The sequence below is a fragment of the Idiotropiscis lumnitzeri genome, chromosome 3, assembly GCF_059441095.1.
Source record: "Idiotropiscis lumnitzeri isolate Australia: NSW breed Sydney's pygmy pipehorse chromosome 3, RoL_Ilum_1.0, whole genome shotgun sequence".
NCBI classification, from domain to species: domain Eukaryota; kingdom Metazoa; phylum Chordata; class Actinopteri; order Syngnathiformes; family Syngnathidae; genus Idiotropiscis; species Idiotropiscis lumnitzeri.
In genome coordinates this window covers 32318290-32341138 of record NC_142393.1, presented here as the reverse complement: position 1 = coordinate 32341138, position 22849 = coordinate 32318290, and the positions used below count along the sequence as shown (strand labels likewise).

Below are 22849 nucleotides of genomic sequence, written 5' to 3'. Positions count from 1 at the left end.
ATGGGGCACATTTCCATCTGACTTGTTACCTTTCTGTGCAGCTTTAATGTCAAACCCTAGAGACACACCAAACAAAAGCTTATTATGATCTGTGGAAATTGTGATCCAGATGTAGCGAATGAATAAAAATAGAATGGCATAATGACATTTTCCAGTGGAGTGTAGGCTTTGAACTGTGATGCGCCGAGCTGCTAGTCAGCATATTAATGTGTTGTTTACAGTCTTGCTGGGAATACTGCAGTAATGTTGGGATAAGATAAGACAGATAAAACAAACCAAAAACAGGATTACACACAAGTTTGTCACCCTGGTGTAAATCAATTTTTAATAGAAAACCTTTTTTATTACTGATACATACAACATTCAATAAAAACTGAACAATCCATTCACACTGTCTAAAAACAGACACCCCTTTTGATAAACAGTGGCACAAAAATATACAGAGAAAGGTAAGGCAAGTTTTTTTTCTTTTTCTTTTTTTTTAACCAAAAAAAACATCCATTGATGTATATATGACAAATTAAAAAGGCACAAGGTATATAATGTATATATAAAAAAAGACCATGCAGGCACATTAGGATGGAATGGGATTGGTCTTTATAAATGTCTAGAGTGACTTATTTTCCTGGGCTGGGTTTTGTGTTATGACTATTAACACAGTGGAAATGAGGCCCTTGGAACGCGAACGGAGCAGTACTGAGGTGAACAGCATTTTTGTTGTTGTCGACAATGCAGTGAAGCGTCATCTTTAGAGGATTGTTTAAATGCAACGTAATTCCTTAAGGGAGCAATTCTTTGGTAAACGAAAGCAGGCAGTTATTAAAACAATTGTCATGTTTAGGGTCGAAACCAAATTTGGGGAAAATTCCAGTTATAACGTTGGCCGCCTGGGGGCAGCAGAGTGACATCAAAGTACAATGTTTATACTGGAAGTCCATATATTGAGCAGAACTGAACAGGCTATGCACACATCTAAGCAAGAGTATAAAGCCTTGCAAATACCAAATTGCCCCGTCCGCGTCCCACCAAAACAATAATTACAAACATGAGCACATTATTGGAAGATCAAAAGCTCACTCAGAGTCTGCAAGGCTGAGAATGAATCTAGAATCCAGGAATGGCACCTTATCAACAGCATAACTGATGTCTTGTCAAGAGGAAGACTAGCTTCTCAGAGCATAAAGGACTGCGTGTGTTTGAAATCCTGTGGCTGAAGCAGACAGAAAAAGGGGGGTTGAAAAACAGAACAATGGGCCAGGTCAGACATTTGTCTTTATCAGTTTGTGTGCACATGCTGTTGTTTTTGTGACATGCTATTAGCGGTTGATTTTCCAGAGTGAACAGCTAAACTAATCAAAATCATTTGTTCTGCAATTTATAAGGTGTGTGTCATAAATGGTCGGATGAAAAGGCTAGTGTAAAGATATTTTGGGGCAAAATCCTGTGGAATGCAGCTTTAAGATTTGTTGCTGCTTGATTTTGAGTGTCATAGGTATTGTTCTGGCTATGTATGGCTTTTACTTCATGAAACCCTGACTTTGGATTGTATGATAAAGAATGAGTCATAGCCACTTACTAGAAAAAATTCTGGCCATTCCCTTGAAGTAGGACTGTTAACGTTTTGCAGATATTGAATGAAATGCAGGAAAAACTTAATACCTCAATAATATTAAAATTATGAGTGCACAAAATGAATGGTTTGCTGTTCAACAATTTTGTGCTGTCCTTGATTGGTAATTTTTAAGTGCTTATTTTATTTATGTAAGAAATAAATGTGTCAGGATAATGGTTATTTTTTTAATTTTATTATTAATGTTTTTTTATTTATTATGAATTGATTAAGCGCATGTATTTTACACGCATGCACACATTTTAAAATAGCATGCATTCAGAAATCCCACACAAAACAGAACAAAAGTCTGTAATATAAATATTCCCCTTCAAAAAACAAAATATAGATGAACTGCTTGTCTAAAAAGCAGTAGGAAGACGTCAAATTTAAAATTGCATCTTTGTGATACATCTGGTTAGGAAGTGTGTGGTCCTATGTGGCACCACGAGTAACAGTTGTGAAAAATTGTGGCCGCCCGCCAGCATTTGAGTTGCCCATCCCTGCCGTAGTATAAGGAGTGTTAATAATGATTTTCCTTACTATAATTGTAAATCTGAATTAAAAAAATACTATCCATACAGCCAGTGGCACAAATTATGGAATTGTCAGTCTCTGAAGATGTTCATTCAGTTGTTAATATTTTTAGGGCGGGAAAACAGATCATACATGAAACAAAACTTAAATAATTTCTAGTGGCAACTTTCCGGCTTTGAGAAACACCAAAAAAAGAACAAATGTGCCAGTCAGTAACAGTTCCTTGTTTAGACCAAACAGAAGGGAAAAATATACACTAACTCAATTCTGAAGAAAAAAAACAACATTTCAACACGGCAATAGTACTTTCTCACCACCTCTGGCTTTTATAATTGCTCACTATCTCAGAGGCATGAAATGAGTGGAAGATAAACAGTACCATCATCAATCCCACTCCAATTTACTCTGATTGCTTTGGCCAGATAAGCTTTGCAAGTTGGAGTCCTGTCAGAGACCATTTTGCACCAAATATTTTCAATTCAATTGAGGTCCGGACTCTTTGCAGACCATAAAATTTACCTAATGGACCCCATTTTCGTTCCAGGTGCAAGTCAAGTCTCTGCACATGGGTGGAATTTTCTTTCTTCTGGTGTTTTGTTTGACTTTGTATGGGTGGAATGAGGTATTTCCTCACGGTATCGCTCATTTGCATTGGAATCAGGGTAGTATGCAGCGCAGGCCCGAGTGCGTTGGAGTTCATGCATATCATTGGCACGTAAACTGCAATATTTCCCCTTTCGGATGACGTAGTCCTCCGTGTGTGTGACATGCAATTAGAGACCGTTTTGAACCTTACGATCATGCGTCCATGACCTGAACCCCCTTGTTCTCTTCTCAATGTGACGGGGGTGCTATTAAAATATTTTTAAGATGGTAGTGATTATAATTTTGTCATTCAATGAATTCATTTCTACAATGATTCAGAGGAATTGTCCCACGCTGCTGTGATGTTTATGAATGAAATCCTATGATGGGCACCACGCGTGTCTGTGGAGCGGCGGTGATTAAATACACCAAAATCACGTTAGACTGCCTGTGCTGCAAAATAGACCAGCTTTTCGCCAGTCCAAAATTGAGTATACTTTTTGTCATTGAAGTTGCGTGAGGCAGAAACGCCCAGCGAGGCATGACGTGTCTACCAAATTCACAAACACGCTGGGCAAAACCCATGACCCAGGCACAAACATGAAGTTGCGCCCATCTTATGCTGAGCAGTCTACAAAAATATGGTCCTATGTGTTTTTATTCAAGGAATGTTTTCACAATTTTTGCTCCATGGCGAGATGCATGATCATGTTTTGGTTGATTTTTGGTTTGGTGTTTGGTTTCAGGTTTTCCTTGTGTTTCTTTGTGTCTCATAATTTTGTATTGAACACATACATACGATGCTCCGTATTATTGGGTGCAGGTATGATAAAACATGCATTAACTTAAAACATACGCAGGCATGCATGCTAGTGTATGTTTTTAAAAAGGCAGCAGGAGCAAAATTGCATTTGGTTGTACTTTATTGAAGTATTTAACACACCAGGTTCCCTCTTGTCATTGTCGGAGTGAGTCTCGTTGTCGTGCAACTGCTCAGATATGATGTTGACTTTTGCAAAAGCTCGAACAACAGTGCAGGCAGACACGTCAGTCCAAGCATGCCCCAGCCATTCACAAATTGTGCCTCCCAGCTTTATTGAAACTGTGTTCGCCATCTGTCATACCTTTGCATTTTGTAAACAATGTAATGTCATTTATGGAGCTTTTTGTGAGTAGGTAAGAAAACTCACTCCCCACGACTTTAAAAAGCTGACTCTGACTGACTGTAGGATATTTACCGATCCCTATGCCCTCAGTCACTGGATGGATGATTTAACACGACTGCCCACCGTGCAATGGCCGGACATTTACACCTACCTAATGGAAAAAGCGAATGTTTACCCCTAATATGGATTGAAGGCTTATAAATCATGAGAGGCCTATTACTACGTATGCCATTGTCTGTACACAGCTAAAACATACAACGTATGTTAACGTTGTGTTCGCAAGTGGTTAGCATAATAAAAAAATAATAATGACTTTAGTTAAAGTAATTTCAGCCACAACTAAGTCTCGCCCATATAATTTTCCAGGCTGAAGCTGATGGTTAAATCTTACCTGATGTGAAGCGGACGCTGCAAACACAAGCGTTGTTGACGAAACTGATTGACGCTTACTGGTACCTACTGTGGTCATGCCTTTAACCTTCTCTTTCACGTCCACCCTTTCACCTTTTACGTCGACATGCTGCCCTCAGTCATATTAGCCTTTTCTCTATAGAAGCAGCATGTCGGCAAGATAGTCAAGCGGACTGCCTCCAGATAGTCAAGCGGACCGATCATCAAAGTCACACAATATGAACTCAGTGCACACATAAAATGCGCCGCTTTATAATGCGCACCGAGCTTTTGGGAGAAAATTGCAGACTTTAAAGTGCACCTTATGGTCATGTAAATGCGGCAAATTAAGATACTGTTTGTATTATGAGTAGGTTGAGCGAGGCTCTGTATATGCGTGCATTTTATTTCATGAAACCTTGACTGTGGATGGTATAATAAACAAAGCCTTCTCTGTTACAGACAGGATTACAAGAATGTCAATGATGTGCATGCGAACATATGGACAGTAAGTTGCTGTCACCCATGCTCTTGCGTCCAACATAGTGTTGTCACCAGATAAGCCAACATTATCTATCTTATTATCATTAGTATTATTATGATCCTGTCATTGTGCTATGCCCAAATCTATGTCTGATACAACATTATTGCTTTGCACCATCTGGTGGCATCTTGGTGCCAAGCAACTATGTTGAACTGGGGGGAGGTGCTTTGTTTAGTCATATCCACCCCTTTTGGCGCTAATGTATACTATTGACAGCAGGGCTCACTCCGTATTGCCCACAAATACATTCATTGGACAGAATAATCCTGATCCATCCATTTTATGTACCGTTTGTTTTCATAAGGGTCATGGTTGAGCAGGCGCCTATTATGAATTTCGTGCAAGAGGATGGTACACAAACAACCATTCACATGGATGATATTTAGAGTCTTGAATGATCACTACCTGGTGAATACCCATACAAGTACAGAAAGAACATGCAAAGTTGCAAACTCCACACAGGAGGCCGGGAAGGAACCTCATCTCAACCACTCGCCACCATTCTAGCACATTGCAAGTATATTTTATAAAAATACAAAAAACAAAACTTACTTCTTGGGGAGGAGGGATATAGTTGACATTGGACCTGAAAAACAAAGTCATGATTAGTACCACTTCAGAATGTTTGACAAGATAAGCTTCATGTCTGTTAGCCTTATCCTAACTCATATCTTGTCCTGCACATTAATTCATATATATATATATATATATATATATATATATATATATATATGGGTTTCAGTTTCTGTCATGCCCCCTCAGCGTTACACTCACGTGTCCTCAGTTCTGTTCAGGTTTTGGCTGCTGATGTGAGTGGCACCGTGACACTCGGAGATCCAAAATGACCTGTTGGGGGGTGGGGTGTGGTCAGATCGACGGCTTTAAACTCGTTCCAGACGAGGGCCTGATTTGGGACTGGCACCGCACACCATGCTTTTTGTGGAGTTACAATCATTAGCCGCACATATACACCCATGCAGCCATTCATGATGCGGCAGCTCCAATGGGAATGCAAATGCATGGTCGAGTGATGAGCCATTCACATGCAGCAATCAAACCTATGAAGGCTCTTTTTTTCAGACATTGCTTGGTGTTACTAAGGATTCATTTTAGAGATACCAGATTTCTCTTTGTTTGTTTCTCAAAACATTGCTGTGTGAGGGGACTTTGAGATAAATAATGACCTTTACAAGCCTTGTGTGTTGGCCAAACGATTAAGTCCACTCTGAATTTATTTAAAAAGTTAAACTACATCCCTGGCCTTTTCAATTGTGCGTCGGAAATTGTGTTGCATTGTCTTGGAGTCTTTGTGAAGTCAGTTCTATTAATAGGAAGTTGACACTGACAGCTCCAGTTAGCTCAGTGGGATAAGCATCAGACTTTAACCTAGACAAAGAGCTCTCGCATCAGAGCCTCTCTCCGTCAAATGCTGTGCAGTACAAGCGACTAATCAAATAAAGTCAAGCGAGATGGGTCAGCCATACCAGGGCATGCATTTCTGCCTCTGTGGTCAGCCAGGCCTATACTGTACTGTGGAAGAGCATCCTGCCACTGCGTGTTGTTATGGCAACGACTTAGTAGAGATGAAATAATTCACTTCAAGTCACTGTCCAATCGGTTTAATAGGCTGCAGTGATCTCAGATCTCCTTGCTGATTAACAGTCCCTAATTATTGTGTGATTAGGTCAAGTCTGATTGTTGCTCTTGTCCAGCGTCAGCTCATCGGTTGAACAAAGTTTTTACGCAGTTTCACTGAACGATGAACTGTGCAGATATTTACGTCTGTCTGCGCCAATTGGCCTGCAGAAAGAAAATCGCAGCTGTAGCTCATAAATACACACATATTGTATAGACACACGCAAAAGCAAAGCTGTCAGTCCGCTCAGGTCTGACTCAGCACGCAGACGTGCGTCTAAGTGCGACAACAACCCACATTCCCCCCCACCCCGTCCCTTCTTCCCTTCAATCCTCTGTGTTTACGATATTAGGCTGTGTTTGTTCACTTCAATGTTAATGCAATCATAGAGGTCTTACCTTCCTCTGTGTCCTGCTGACGGATGATCCAACACAGCCATAGAAGGGAAAACAAGAGTGGACATACTTTTTATTCAGGCATAAACAGGCACCCACATAATGAATGTGCCGGTTGAACAAGCACAAAGAGAGACTGAGTTAGAAAATGACACAAGAGTGCCATCAAATGAGACAAACTTACGGGTGAAGAAGCCGTTGCGGTGCATCAGAAACCCCCCGCATCCGCAGACCAACACCAGCAGACAGACCACAACCACTGCCACCACCACTGCTGTGATGTTGACATCCTCTGGAAGGAAAACAAAGACCTTAAATTTTTCAAACTAAGTAGAAACAGTTTGGGGATCATTTGAGTCAGGTTGGGGTTACACAAAAAAACTCCAAACATGCGTCTCATGTTATATTGCCAACTGCAGTCGTTCATGCGACCAGCTAGTTGGTAAAGGTGAGCACTCTTTAATATTTTAGAAGCATGGTGAGAAATGTTTGCGGGCTTTTACCTCTCCACTGCTCCGCTGATTTTGTCCAGTGCCGAAAGGTATGAGAGCAAATGCACAACCACACACACATACACACCTATCGTCATGTGCCTGCCCTCACACATCATGGGCTTTCCCACACCGTTGGAAGCCCGGCAGCTGTACAGGCCACTGTCCTCTTTAGCCACAGCTTTGAACTCCTGCAGACCAGACATAGAGGAGACTGAAGACTGATAAATGAATATCTGAGGTGTCCTTTGGCAACACTGTGGTCCTGTTATCAAATGACAATGGCTATCTTTTGTGGTGTTCATTGGCAGTGTTCCAAGGACACATTCAAGTCCTCTCACTCACCAGTACTCCAGTGTGTGTGTTGACTAGATAGGTGGCATTGGTGTGGCGTGGGGGGATCATCAGCTGATTGTCCTTGTACCAGGCGTACGTAGCAGGCGGGATGCTCTGCTGGTCCCTACAGCGCAGCTGCACAGCAGAGCCTGTCACTGCCGAACTCGGGATTTCGCAGGACGGTGTGTTGGGAGGCACTGGGGAAGCGAGTGAGCACAACGGATGACGCATTCTGACGAATATTTCAATGCTAAGTTTTCAACCTGTCCTACCTAACACTCTGAGTGTGACATTGGTCTCGCCCAAATTCACAGAATCAAAAGGAGCGCTGATCTCACAGCGGTACTCGCCAGCATCCTCCTGCGTCACCCTGCGCAACGTCACTGTGGCCCCCTTGATGCTCGCCCGCCCCTCAAATGGACCTGAGGTAAGGACGAGGTGAAAACGTAAACACCTCACATACTTTCATAATTACAATATGCAAACCTTTGTGCTGAAAGCCTAGATTTAAAAATACAGTATGTAGTAATATAATGTAAATATTAGGGCTGCTACAAACTATTATTTTGGTAGTCGACTAATCACCAATAGTAATCTCGATTAGTCGACTAATTGGATCATATGTAAATTGTGGCGCGTCACACCGGCTAGCAGCTGCTCTTATATGACCATAATTAGTTTACAGCTTGACTTCTTTAAAGGTATGTAGAAATTAATAAGATGATACATTGATTAAACTTTGCAGCTTGCACTAGCATTCCTGAGCTGTTTGTAAATGATGGTGCTGTTTAAATTGAAGGCAGTTCTGTGGCCTTAAAATTTGTAGTAATTGTTTATCCCTCCATCCAGCCATTATCTGTACCGCTTCGCCTCACAAGGGTCACGGGGGGTGCTGGAGCCTATAGGATAGGCCCAGCTATCTTCGGGCAGTACACCCTGGACTGGTTGGCAGCCAATCGCAGAATAATCGTTTAGTGCATTTTAAAATGGAACCAAAACTATACACGATGCAGGGTAGTTTCTACAAAACTATCTATGAATAGAAAAAGAAATACTTGAAGGCGAGGATGTTTCAAGTACAAAAGCAATGCCCAAATAAATAAATGTATAAATAAATGACTGGTCGACTACTTAAATTAATTGTCGACGATTTGGATCATGGACGTCATCGAGATTTGTCGACTAATCTTGTTATTCCAAATATACATATGATATTATAAGCATTTTCTTTATGAAATCATATTCTAGTATTTATAATGAAATCTGTTAACATACCCAATTAGAAAATTTACATTTAATGAATACTTTTAAATTCACCAATTCTAGGAAAAGATGGCTAAATAAATGCAAAAAATATAACAGGAGTCTTGATAATGTGAATTTTGGTGGGCCAGATGAAAGAAGTCAGTGAGCCGTCACCCCCCCGCGAGCCGTCACCCCCTCGAGAGCCGTCACCTTACCGTGGTGGAGGGATTTGCGTGTCCCAATGATCCTAGGAGCTAAGTTGTCGGGGGCTTTTGCCCCTGGTAGGGTAACCCATGGCAAACAGGTCCTCGGTGAGGGTCCAGACAAAGCACGGCTCACCAAACCCCTTATGAAGCACAAAATCATTGGACCACGATTTCCCTTGCGCGGGTCACCGAGGCCCCCCTCTGGATCCAGGCCTGGAGGTGGGGCTCGTCGGCGAGCGCCTGGTGGCCGGGCCTGCACTCATGGGGCTCGGCCGGGCACAGCCCGAAAAGGCAATGTGGGTCCCCCTTCCCATGGGCTCACCACTAGTGGGAGGGGCCAAAGGGGTCGGGTGCAATGTGAGTCGGGCAGCGGCAAGAGGCAGGGACCTTGGCGCTCTGATCCCCGGCTACAGAAACTAGCTCTTGGGACATGGAATGTCACCTCTCTGGCGGGGAAGGAGCCTGAGATGGTGTGCGAGGCAGAGAAATTCCGACTAGATATAGTCGGGCTCACCTCCACACACAGCTTAGGCTCTGGTACCAGTCCTCTTGAGAGGGGTTGGACACTCTTCCACTCTGGAGTTGCCCAAGGTGAGAGATGCCGAGCAGGTGTGGGCATACTTGTTGCCCCCCGGCTTGGCGACTGTACACTGGGGTTCACCCCGGTGGACGAGAGGGTAGCCTCCCTCCGCCTCAAGGTGGGGGGACGGGTGCTGACTGCTGTTTGTGCTTATGCACCAAACAGCAGTTCAGAGTACCCACGCTTTTTGGAGTCTTTGGAGGGTGTGCTGGAGTGCGTTCCCCCTGGAGACTCCCTCGTTCTGCTGGGGGACTTCAATGCTCACGTGGGTAATGACAGTGAGACCTGGAAGGGCGTGATTAGGAGGAATGGCCCCCCCCAATCTGAACCCGAGCGGTGTTCTGTTACTAGACTTCTGTGCTCGTCATGGATTGTCAATAACGAACACCATGTTCAAACATAAGGGTGTCCATATGTGCACTTGGCACCAGGACACCCTAGGCCGCAGTTCGATGATCGACTTTGTAGTCGTGTCATCGGATTTGCGGCCGCATGTTTTGGACACTCGGGTGAAGAGAGGGGCGGAGCTGTCAACACTATTTATAGTGGAGATGGGGTGCTGCTGACCTCGACTCGGGACGTTGTGAGTCGGTGGGGAGAATACTTCGAAGACCTCCTCACTTCTACCAACACGCCTTCCATTGAGGAAGCAGAGCCTGAAGACTCCGTGGTGGACTCACCTATCTCGGGGGCTGAAGTAACTGAGGTGGTTAACAAGCTCCTCGGTGGATGAGATCCGCCCGGAGTTCCTTAGGGCTCTGGATGTTGTGGGGCTGTCATGGTTGACACGCCTCTACAACATTGCGTGGACATCGGGGACAGGGCCTCTGGATTGGCAGACCGGGGTGGTGGTCCCCCTTTTTAAGAAGGGGGACCGGAGGGTGTTTTCCAATTATAGAGGAATCACACTCCTCAGCCTCCCTGGTAAGGTCTACGCAGGGGTACTGGAGAGGAGGGTCCGTCGGGAGGTTGAATCTCAGATCCAAGAGGAGCAGTGCGATTTTCGTCCTGGCCGTGGAACAGTGGACCAGCTCTACACTCTCTACAGGGTCCTTGAGGGTGCATGGGAGTTCGCCCAACGAGTCTACATGTGTTTTGTGGACTTGGAGAAGGCGTTCGACCGTGTCCCACAGGGAGTTCTGTGGAGCGTGCTTCAGGAGTACGGGGTACCGAGCCCCTTGATACGGGCAGTTGAGTCCCTGTACCACCGATGTCAGAGTTTGGTCCGCATTGCCGGCAGTAAGTCGGATTCGTTTCCAGTGAGGGTTGGACTCCGCCAAGGCTGCCCTTTGTCACCGATTCTGTTCATAACTTTTATGGACAGAATTTCTAGGCGCAGTCGAGGCGATGAGGGGATCCGGTTTGGTGACCTCAGTATTTCATCTCTGCTTTTTGCAGATGATGTGGCTTCCTCAAGCCGTGATCTCCAACTCTCATTGGAGCGGTTCGCAGCCGAGTGTGAAGCGGTTGGGATGAAGATCAGCACCTCCAAATCTGAGACCATGGTTTTCAGTCGGAAAAGGGTGGAGTGCCCTCTCCAGGTCGGGGAGGAGATCCTGCCCCAAGTGGAGGAGTTTAAGTATCTTGGGGTCTTGTTTACGAGTGAGGGGAGGATGGAGCGAGAGATTGACAGGCGGATCAGTGCAGCCTCCGCTGTGGTGCGGACGCTGTATCGGTCTGTCGTGGTGAAGAGGGAGCTGAGCCAAAAGGCGAAGCTCTCGATTTACCGGTCGATCTTTGTTCCTACCCTCACCTATGGTCACGAGCTGTGGGTCGCGACCGAAAGAACAAGATCTCGGATACAAGCCGCCAAAATGAGTTTCCTCCGCAGGATGTCTGGGCTCTCCCTTAGAGATGGGGTGAGAAGCTCGGCCATCCGGGAGGGACTCAGTGTCGAGCCGCTGCTCCTCCACGTAGAGAGGAGTTAGATGAGGTGGCTCGGGCATCTGATGCCTCCTGGACGCCTCCCTGGTGAGGTGTTCCGGCCATGTCCCACCGGCAGGAGGCCCAGAGGACGACCCAGGACACGCTGGAGAGACTACGTCTCCCGGCTGGCCTGGGAACGCCTGGGCATCCCTCCGGCAGAGCTGGAAGATGTGGCTGGGGAGCGGGAAGTCTGGGCTTCCCTGCTGAAGCTGCTATCCCCGCGACCCGACCCCGGATAAGCGGCGGATAATGGATGGATGGATGGACAGATGAAAGAATATAGCCCACAGGCCATACGTTGATAACCCCTGGTATTGGGGGAAAAGAATAAAAGACCAGCAACGTTCAGTGGTGTGAATCTTCAGGTCAGTGGATTAGCATGTGAGCTGAAACTGGCAGATGAAATTACTTGACGATGTAAGTAGCACAACTCTCTTTCGCCGATTAACTACAGTAGACTGTGGTGAGATGAGGGTTATGATTATTATTTATGCAACCTTTTAAATCTGTTGCCCTAAACCTTAATGAAGCTGGATCAAGGGTTGGACATGTTATGCCTTGGCACAGGTGACAGCTCGGACGGTGCTTGAAACATCCCTCCCATTACAAGAATAGTGAACTCCTCCCAGCAGGCACACCAAGATAATTATAGCAAATGTCCTGTGCGTCACCGCCTAGCGATAAAGAGCAGCGGGGGCCTTCTCACCTCGGAAGTGGCCGTCAAAGTATACAAAAGAAACATCTTTGCCCTTCTTTTTCCACTCAATTCGTGGGTTCTGGTCCCTCTCAGTGCGGAACATGCAGGACAGCTCTGCATCTAAAATAGGCAAGTGTTGAGATATTTATGGCATCAGGCACAGTAAAAATACATAAAAAAACACACACTTTAGTTCTATTTAAAGCCACTTCTTGTCAAGGACACATCAAGTTGAGAGAGACAAGAAAGGGGCTGCTTTTTTCCCCTTCCTCACCTGAGAACTCGTGCACCTCCACCTTTTGTTTGTTGGTCGATACGGTGACGCAAAGGGATGGGGAACCTGAAGGTGGCAGAGAAGAGAACAAGGAGCGTTAACAAGGAGACAAACGGAGAGGTGGGAGCACCGTCTGCAGAACGCAATATTGCTTGTCCTCCATTAGGGGGCAAGGTGAATTGGGTAATGCGCACCACCTTGGTCGCCAACTGCACGAGGAGAATGCTTAATGCCGCTGACGGCCAGTATTGCTTTAGTGAGATGTGAAGGCGGGATTATTCCTTCGTCCACATTAATCCCATTGGGTTTAAGAAGCAGCCAGCCGTATGTCTATTTAAGCGCAGGTTAGGATAAGGGCGCCCAACACCTTGCAAAGATCACTGCAGTGGCTTGTCCCGATTAACCTGCTCTACAGAGGCCGTTAGCATGATCTTGGCCCTAAAGATATAGGTTTGCTTCCTCCGCTGCCTGTGATACCGCTCATCCAAACAGGAAAAGGAAGCAGCCGCAAGCTCTCCTGCATGATGATTGGTTTATCAATCTGATTATAGTCAATTTTACAGGTTGAATGTGGGTGAATGTCACCTGATGGGGAGGTCGGTGAGAAACAGTGCACATAAAAGAAAGACATTAAAGTGCTGCCACATGAAAGCTGCTGTCCCGTAGGTCAGCAAATTAAGGATGAGCCATGCGTTTTTTAAAAGTCCATAAATATGAAATGAGTCTCGAGAGAACTTGCTTAGCATTAAGGCTTCTAAAAAATTTGAATGCAATGCTGAAGACTTGTCCATTTTTCACAAAGAGTACTACACTTTTACACTTGCTTCTCCATGATTCTGGACATGATTCATGCTGCAAAATCTCCACTGTTCTAATTTTGACAACATTTCTTAGTTTCCTGAGCTACTTCCTGTGCACTGGCCCATTGTTCGGTGCTTACCAAGTCTCATTCCGATTGGAGGCCTCAGCCCAGAGACGAAGGGCAATAAGTGTGCATGCAAAGCAACAGGAAGGCAGACATGTTCGATTGTCTTTGTTTTTCCTCTTAGTATTGCGTGCACAGAACAATATACTCCAAATACAGCCGGATGTGTGATCTTTGGAGACGCTTGCTGTTGGACTCAATTTGTGCCACCCTCACTTGTCAAACTTTCAATTAAGTGAATTAAAACTGCATACTCTCACTGCCCTGCCCTCCCCGCACCATGCAACGTGTCGAAAAGCGGAAGTGTAAAAGGATTAGGATTGTAGCCACGACTCACGCACCCCTATGGCCTTGTAGGAGCATTGTCTCACTGAAGGAACAACCAGAGGCGGGAGGGTGATACAATCAGATTAAACGAGGACGGAAATAAATGACAAAGAAGGGGCGGTCTGCCCTGAGAAGGGATGACACGATTTAAGGGAGTGAGGGTGGGGGGAGTGCGGGGATCCAGAGGAGCATGACTAAGAAGTGGGATTGAAGGCAAGGGAGATCCTCTCGGACAGGGAGACAATGAATGGGAGAATCTCTTGTCACACAGCGAAGCACGGCCCGCCGCCACCTTGAAGGGTGTCTCTTTGAGCACAGAGGGCCAAGCTGACAACATGCCCGACCGTGTTGCACGCACACACGCAGGAAAATGAGCAAAGCGTTTGTGCCTGCGTGTGAGGTCTCACTTACTTTGCACTTCGACAAACACTGTCAGCTTCAGTGGCCTCAATTAGCCACGATGGTGTCGGGGCGGACAACGAACACATGGCCTCCTTAGTCCAGTGTAATGCTCACCATGGCTATAGCGTACTTGTCATTGAGAAGAAGAACACGGCAGCCAGCTTGGAGTAAACAAGTCGGAGCCTGTATTTTGGTGCACTCAAGAGTTTTCTTTTCTAGAAGTTCTTCTGCACTTGAGAGCATCAGCACTCAGGTGGCATCAGGTATGACGCCGGCGGGGCCGATGGGCCTGTTGTGCCTCTGAAGGCATCAGGCGAACACTGCGATTGCTCAGACTCACCGAGGGACTGCCGCCCGCCTGGCTGAGCAAAAAATAGAAAGATGGCACGCTTGCTACTTGGCACACTGCTTTAGCCTCATTACTGGAGTGTTAGAGACGGGCCGGGGTGTTGCCAGGACTGGTCATAAGCATGGTGCAGTAATAATTAAGGCACTTATTCAAATGAGCACGGAATGCGTGGGAAAAGGAGCACGGTGGACCCACAGGAAGCGTCCTGCCTGGCTGTGAAATAAAGATAACGCCCCGCGGGTCAGAGGGAAAAACGGGCCAGGAAAGCGTGTGTCTCCGTTTGAACAAAACCCCTCTGAAACCGTGTGCAACAGCTCTCCCAGTACGTATGGGTGTGTTTGTGTTTGTCAGTCAGGGGGGTGAGATGGGGAATGTTGCCTCAAAGACGCACCCTTAACACTTCCTGCTTGACTCTAGCTTCAATACACTGCGCCAGCGTGAATGGATGTATTAACAATCAGAGAGCGAGATGATGAGTGAGGCCTGCCACTTCGCACTCACACACAGACAGACACACGCACGCACGCGCACACACAGAAGCCTGTGAACTCCTGACCTGACAGGTGGCGAAATGAGGACCTAAGTAAAATGTGCGTCACTCACTGCACTGTCTCATCACATCCATGTCAATGCCACATTGCCACTCTCCCCCGCAGTGCCACTGATCATGCTGCCTTCCCTTGTGTGTCAGATTTCTTGTTTGCCTGTTCATATTTTGTGTCCCAACGTGAACACGCGCGCGCAGGCACGCACTCACACTATCACACGAATACACACCCACACTATGCAATATGTTCTAATATCATTTTGAAGCCTCTGATGGCAATCCAACCACTGACCTCATCCAGCAAGGCAGGTGCCCAATCGCCACTGCCAAACTGCCCACACACTCGGGTTGCCAATTATAAATTGTGGGAAACCTGCCTTGGCTGGATCCTCCACAGAGGTACAATCCGACAACTTGAGCGCCGATTTCATGCCTGTGGAATCAAACATGTCACGCGTGCAATTTTTTTCCTTTTTCAAAGCGCAGATCCAAACAGTTAGTTTTGAGGGAAAATAATAGTTCCACTGGTCCACTTACATTGCATGAGTAAAATAGCAATCGGCATACACAGGGACGTCCCCTCCATGGTCGTCCACAACTGTGGCTGAGTCTTGTATTCTCGCGACGGAGCGACGAGGCGGATCCGGAGCCTCAGCTCTCTTCTCGCACTTATTCACAACTCTCCAATAATTCATCCAGTTTCCAGGGGCGACTCTCTTCTCTCTCGGGGAGGGTGGAGGAGGCAACGTCCGAACCGACCCGTCGCCGAGCGGTCGTTCGGCAGATGAGAGCAGACGAGCGCGGCGCGCCTCGTGGAGCCTCTTTTGACGCGATATCAGCGTCCTGGCCAGGGGAGAATGGCGAGGCGCGGGTGAGAGCAATGACGCCGGTCGGTGTCCTCTCTCGTCTATCGGATAAGGGGAGGTGGAGATTGAGATGGAAGTGGAGGTGGAGGGACGTAGGGGCGGGGTGGCGCTTGCTGAACGCGAGAGGAGGCGAGAGCGCAACGCCGTGTCCAAGACGCGCACTGCAATGCCAAGTGGACACAGCATAGACTGGGCATGGCCACGCTGAGATGGACTAGACATTCGCGTTACATCTAAAAAAAATGATGATCAAAAACAATAAAGCATCTTTCCCGAAGTTCTACCGACGTTAAATCCGATAATGTATATTAACATAACTGGACCTTAACTCGCTTGACGGTGGTCCTCTCATATGTCGTTTTAGGGATACAAACGCGTGCAATTGTTGGTGCAACACCGTCACGTGCCACAGCAAGCAGTGGCGTCTCTAGATCAATTTTATTGAGGGGACCTCAATGAACAGGTGATTTGTCAGGGGGGAACAGTCGATCCAACATGGTTCTTTTGTAGAAGCGAGATGAGACCCGCCCACTAGAATATCGAAACGTACATGATGTCACGACGCCTTGTAGAATTCATGTTTGATAGCTAAAATGCAGTATTTAGCCCAATTCAGTTTAAATGTCGTAAATTTTAACAGAGCTCACCACTTATGAGTTTGGTCAACTAAATATCAACATATGATTTTCAAAGCCTTATGAGCTACTACTACCCATTGGGTTTACAGCAAGGATGTACTTGGACCAAAATGGGCCGGGGATTCTTCGACGGCCGGCCGTCATGCACCAAAATATATTCAGCACATTGGGGGGTGGGCGCCGGCCGTCACACGATGACATGTTATTGTCAATTGTGGAGGGAGCGAGTTGCGCATCATACAGCAGACAACACGCGTAAACATAATCATTGATGGGGGGTTCTGCCACGGTGGACGTCAAAGCACGAATGTTAATCGTCGACACGGTGGGGATGGTTCAATCATCACCCAGTTCGACCGGACAGGTATAAATCGGACAATCAGGAATTTTGTCATTTTTCCAAAATTCACGAGGCTAGCATGCCTTGCGGTGAAGTGTACAGTTGAGTCCGGTCATCTCCAAATCTTTTTAACAGTTACTGGGAGAATATCTAGAAGTTGTATTATTCGCTGCCCTAGGTGCCTGTCTATCTCAGTGCCCTCGGCTCTTATTATTCACAAATACGAAACTTCTTAGACATGTCTTGGCACATTACACAATGCCACATTTTGAAATATGTGCAGGGCTCTCACATGCAAACATTGACATATTCGCCTGCATACCGAATATTATTTCCAATGATCTATCATACAATTTAGCGATTCGAAGGAACTCCTTCATCTTTGGAAGATTACGCCAAGTTATATGGCTGCCCATCAGCTGCACGTTTCAGTCATACTATAATTACTTTGTTTACTGCTTCTGCTTTGTCTAATTGACGGATTCTGTTGACTTAAAATGGCAAAACAAACAGGTCGTAGCCAGAAATCTTTCAGTGGGGTGGCCAGGGTGACAACACTTCAGGGAGGGGTGGCCATACATGCATGTGTGCCCCACTGGGTGTAATGTTCTGTCTTCAATGTGAGTGGCAGCTGTGGCAAAGGATGTTTCCTGAAGTCCTTGATCATCTCAAGAGCCTTGAGCGTGTTCAGCTCCAGACTGCGTTGACTGCACCTGTGCGCTAAACTAATCCATTTGCTGTTGGTACGCAAACTCGTCACCAACTTTGATAAGGGTGACTGTGGTGTTATCTACAAACTTCAGGAGTTTGACAGCTGGGTGCGTTGAGGCGCAGTCGTTTGTGTAAAGGGAGAAGAGCAGCGGAGAGATGACGGATCCTTAAGAGGCCCCAGTGCTGATGGAGCATGTTGATAATGTTGTCCACCCCAGCCTCACCTGTTGTGTCCTGCCTGTCACATTGCGCTCTAATTAAGGTGTTATGTTTGCGACAACTGGACGTTTACACACCTGTTCATATCTCTCGCATTTTCCCTTTGAGCGACTCCATGCTCAAAAACTCCCCAATTATCCCCAAAACTTTCAGTCATTTATTTGTGGTAATAAATGTTACTTTCTTTAACAATAAATTCTCTTTCACTCTCTCTCTCCCTCTCTCTCTTTGTCACTCTTTCTCTCTCTCCCTCTCCCTCTCCCAATGCATTAATTTAAACCAAATGAGGATGTGGTAAGAATAAAGGTATAATGTATTTGTTACGACCGGCTCTGCTAGGGAAGGAGGGAAATAACATAGACCACGTTGTAAAATGGTTTGGAGAGTGTTTACAATTTATTTTTAGTGAAGAAAAGAGGTAGGTTTTGAACAAATTAGCTTAACCAAAAGGTATTAACCACCTTCACAAATGTGTACAAGTAAACACTAACAAGTGTCTCCAAAATTTACGAAAGTCCATGCAAGAGACACAAATAGCGCAAGCAAGGTGAACTGAACTGAAAAGTCCCAGTCGCCCTGAGCAGCAGAACCAAGGTCCTTTTATTGGTCCCAGCTGCACAGGTGGTGCTCGTTGATAGGGCGGTCCATTAGTAACGAAGGGGGAAACCAGTCCACCAACGAAGAAGGAGCGGGAAAGCAGTCCACCAATGACGAACGAGCAGGAAAGCAGTCCACCAATGACGAATGAGCAGGAAACCAGGCCAACGATGAGGAACAAGCAGGATACTAGTCCATTTACTTTAGTACAAAAGGGTGGAAGAGTTAACACAAGACACAAGGAGCGTGGCCTTGTAGGTGGGCCCTAGCCAAGGGCCGTAACATTGATTACAATTAGTGAAGAATAAATAAGCATACAATAAATTTATGTTACATTATGTGAAGTAAAGTTCATTGCAATGAAAATAAGGAATGAAGTGAAACAGTATACAAGGAAACATTTATTTTTTTAAAACTCTCCTCTCAGGTAGGACAGAATATGTTCTGGAATCCTTTTAGCGGCCATCTCAGATTTTTTTAGACAGGTTGGGTGAAGGTAACCTTGCCCGCAAGCTGAATTTGTGGGGTATTTGTGAGTTCACAAAAGCCAGAGAATTCATTTTGTCCCAAGCACGCTGATTTCCAGTGGTACGGACCAATCACGAGGCAATAGTGTGTATGGGGGCGGGATGCTGAAAACTTTTCTCGATTGACAATCATCTTGATTAAAAAAAATAAAAATCAACATTGTGTAGGTAAGACGCCCTTTAGGTGCGTACAGTATTTACATTCCAAAAACGACAACTATCCGTATTTGGGGTCTTGTAATCCCTTCCTACTTGTCGAGGCGTCTTACCAATGGCTAGTGCGCATGCGCACGCATGCTCACAATGACAATAGTGGGTTGGGTTCAGGGTTTGGCTGTCTATTTAGCCTATGGTAGCAACTTTCACAAGGGTCGGAGATTTTGGCAGAAACTAAAGTTAGGTAGGCATGCCCAAGTCCCCGGATCGAGCAATCAGTGTTAAGTATTGTACTGAATGTCCCGCCTTTACCAAGCATATCATATTGGAACAGACCCAAATTGATCATTTGAGTGATTCAGGTATCAATCTGACTCTTGCCAGGTTAGGGTGGAGCTGGATCAGTGGCACTTTGCGTATGCTCTCTGGTTCTAGTCTGTCACTGCGAGTTTCTAGCATGATCGCTCTATTAGTATTTTTGATCCATTTCTGCCACTTAGCTTATCGCTTTACGTACAGTTAGGTTACTCCTCTCTTTATGTTCCCTTAGGGAAATCCTGTGTGAGTTCTTGTGTATATTTAACTGTTTTTGATGAAAAATAATCTCAGATATGCAGGAGTACTGAAAATTGTTTTCTACTCAAAGTCTTGCTCATGAGTACCGCAGTTTTATATAAATATATATTTTTAACATCATTTTAATGTCTTTCAGTATTTTACTGGGGATTGTGATAGGCTGCAGCCATGGTCCTGCCCTTTGGCTCCGTATCAGTATCCTGGGGCTGCGGTCTGTTGTCTACTCCTGGTGCAGATGGTTGGTGTTTCCTCACTTGTATCCTGTGGACCAGTGCCATACGCCATAGGTCTATATCACATTATTTTTAATCTTTCTGTGTGCATGTGTGTGTACTAAGAGCAGGAAGGGGTTTATTTTGAACAATATAAAGCAGTTTGAGGAACATTTTTGTGTGGAAAAGTGCTTCATAAAAAAGTCCGATGAGTCTCTGAATGGATTTTCAATTACAATTCGTAGGGGTTCAGTTCCACAGGATTTCACAGGGCAAAGTTTGGATTTACGTAGCCGACCCATCACTTATAATACCATCAAACCCTTAAAACAGTTAATTTCAAAGAACACCAATAATGTAAAGATCCAGGAAACATACAGAAACAGGTCAGGCCTAGATTTCAGTCCGAACTGTATTTTGATGCTTGCAACTCAAAAAGAAAGGGTGCCACCTTTCAACTTGTGGTAGAGCACCACCGGAATCTCAGGCCTAAATTTTAAGTTAAACTGGACAAGCAGCTGCACTAACCCCTTCCTTTACAACTGAATGTTTGCTTTTGTTGCCCCAAAATCTCTCTGTTCTTTTGAAGTCCCTAAACTTTGTTTTGAACTCATCGAATGTCATTGCCTTGTTGCTTTGAGCATGAATAGCAAACAGCTTGACTGTGTCAGGCAAATATCATTATGGAATCGGTACCACAGTCATTTGCTGATTTAAGGAGCGATGATGGTTTGAGAGCAAGTAGCAATGACAGAACGTGGTCCAGATCCAAAACCAAGACAAAGCCTTATGCGGACCCACGGTCAATTTCTATTCATTAAATAAATAAAGGTATTGTATGTGTATCTTCAAGCGGGCGTTTATTTCTCACAAATAGGCCACTTTCACAGACTGCGTACGCACCTATACTCAGTATTACGGTCGTACCTGTTGTGATCAAGTGACCTTAATGAGCCAATCAAACCATATGTTCAGCGCAAGAGATTTGCGGGACTGAAGAGGCGGCATGGCTTGTTCTAAAGTTCGGAAAGTTGACTGAGAAAACAGTTTTTAAATGAATGGACATTCGCTACTTTATCTTAACTTCCATGAGCCAGCTCAAAACCGTCTCCCACGTACACGACTGACAACCTAATAGAGAACAAATGTTTGTCCGGATAATGTGGATTTTGGGGGCTACGTAAAAGAATTTTAGAAAAATTTGGGTCAGAGAGCAATGCACCTCCCAAGACGTGACACGAAGGGAAACAGTGAAATTCAGGCTTCAGATGCATGTGCTGCTTTACTTGAAATACTGAAGGAGGAGAGTTTTTGTGTTTTGGCTTTCAAAATAAAATTTGTATTGAAATGTAGGCATGATGTGTTTGTGCCTGTCTACTAGAAATACAAGTTACTGGTGTTCTTTTGGTTCAAAATGTGAACTTAATGTTTTTAAAAAGTATTTTGTATTTCTGTTTTGGGGAATACAGTTATTCATGAAAACAAAACCATGAACAAATTATTTGACAGTTGTGATAAGGAAATGTGTCTGTTCAAACTCTGAAATTGTTTGCCCTGAGAAATCCTTGCAACCATACTCAACCAAATTTTAATTGAAATTCCCTGCCTTAGATTGTCTCCTCTTCTATACAAATGTATATTGGATAAACTATAAAGACAATGTATTTAATGCTCAAACTGATCGACTTTGGGGTTTTTTTCTGCAAATATTCTGTTGGTCCAAAATGCTGCTGCTCACTTCTTGACTGGTACTCCTAAGTGGGAGTACATAATCATACTCTGGCGTCCCTTCACTGGCTCCCTGTATCTTTTAGAGTTTTTTTTTTTTAATTATTATTATTCTATTGTTTCTTTCCATCTTTAAATGGTCTTGCCCTTCCTTACCTCTCTGAGCTCCTTCAACTCTGCACACCTGCCCAGTGCTTCTGGTCTGCGGACCAGAGGCTATCAGATGTACCAGTGAAGGCTAGAGGGGAACGAACCTTTTCCGTTGCTGGTCCCTCCCTTGGGAATTACCTCCTTCGTAACCTTAGGCACTTATTACCATCTTTAAAACTCCTCGTGAAACTCGTTTTTATTCTTTGGCTTTTGGCTCTGCATGAGACTTGGGTTTTGTTTAACTGTTTTTGTGCATTTTACTGTCTCCTGTAGTTAAGAAGAACTAACAACTGTTAACCTTTGTAGGTGGAATTCATTCCCATTCTTGCTTGATGGACAACTTAAGTTGTTCACCAGTCCGGGGTCTCGTATTTAGTGCTTCATAATGCACCACCCATTTTCAGTGGGAGACAGGTCTGGACTGATGGTAGGCCGATCTAGTACTCACGCTCTTTTACAATGAAGCCATGCTTTTTCTAACCAGTGCAGAATATGGTTTTGTATTGTCTTGCTGAAACAAGCTGGGATGTCCCTGAAAAGACGTGTGGATGCCAACATATGTTGCTCCAAACGGCTTGTACCTTTCAGCGTTGATGGTTCCTTCACCTTAAGTGCTGGTTATGCAAGCTAACATTGTGCTCATAACAGTCCTTTCCTTCTGTGGTCAGGAAGTCATGCGAATCAAGTTTTTTTTGAAAATCAAAAAGGTAGACTCGTAAGACCACAGTGCACTTTTCCACTTGGCTTCTTTTTTTTAATTTGAGAAACTTGTGTGTTTATCTGTGGAGAGGAAGTTGGATATTTTTGGATTATACATACATATATTCATCCATCCATTATCTCTCCCGCTTCTCCTCACTAGGGTTGCGGGGGGTGCTGGAGCCTATCCCAGCTGTCTTTGGGAAGTACACTCTGAATTGGTTGCCAGCCAATCACAGGGTACTCATAGACGAACAACCATC

The 22849-nt window shown here is 45.0% G+C and overlaps 1 protein-coding gene across 8 annotated transcripts; it reads right to left on the bottom strand.

Annotated features, from left to right (window-relative positions):
* Window positions 1–298: 298 nt before the first annotated feature.
* jam2a (junctional adhesion molecule 2a) lies at window positions 299–16282 on the bottom strand. Of its 8 annotated transcripts, none has more exons than XM_088291400.1 (11): window positions 15705–16282; window positions 12618–12683; window positions 12353–12463; window positions 7962–8111; window positions 7699–7886; window positions 7366–7544; window positions 7047–7154; window positions 6866–6881; window positions 5606–5677; window positions 5384–5417; window positions 299–1210 (listed from the first exon to the last, which is right to left on the bottom strand). In XM_088291400.1, the coding sequence occupies exons 1-9, from the start codon at window positions 15751–15753 to the stop codon at window positions 5612–5614; spliced, it is 933 nt and encodes a 310-aa protein (XP_088147526.1). In that variant the 5' UTR covers window positions 15754–16282; the 3' UTR covers window positions 299–1210; window positions 5384–5417; window positions 5606–5611. The 8 variants fall into 8 exon arrangements, with proteins under 8 accessions (XP_088147526.1, XP_088147527.1, XP_088147523.1 ...); XM_088291401.1 differs by having other exon boundaries at window positions 6866–6878; XM_088291397.1 differs by having other exon boundaries at window positions 7442–7544; window positions 15705–16276.
* Window positions 16283–22849: the final 6567 nt, after the last annotated feature.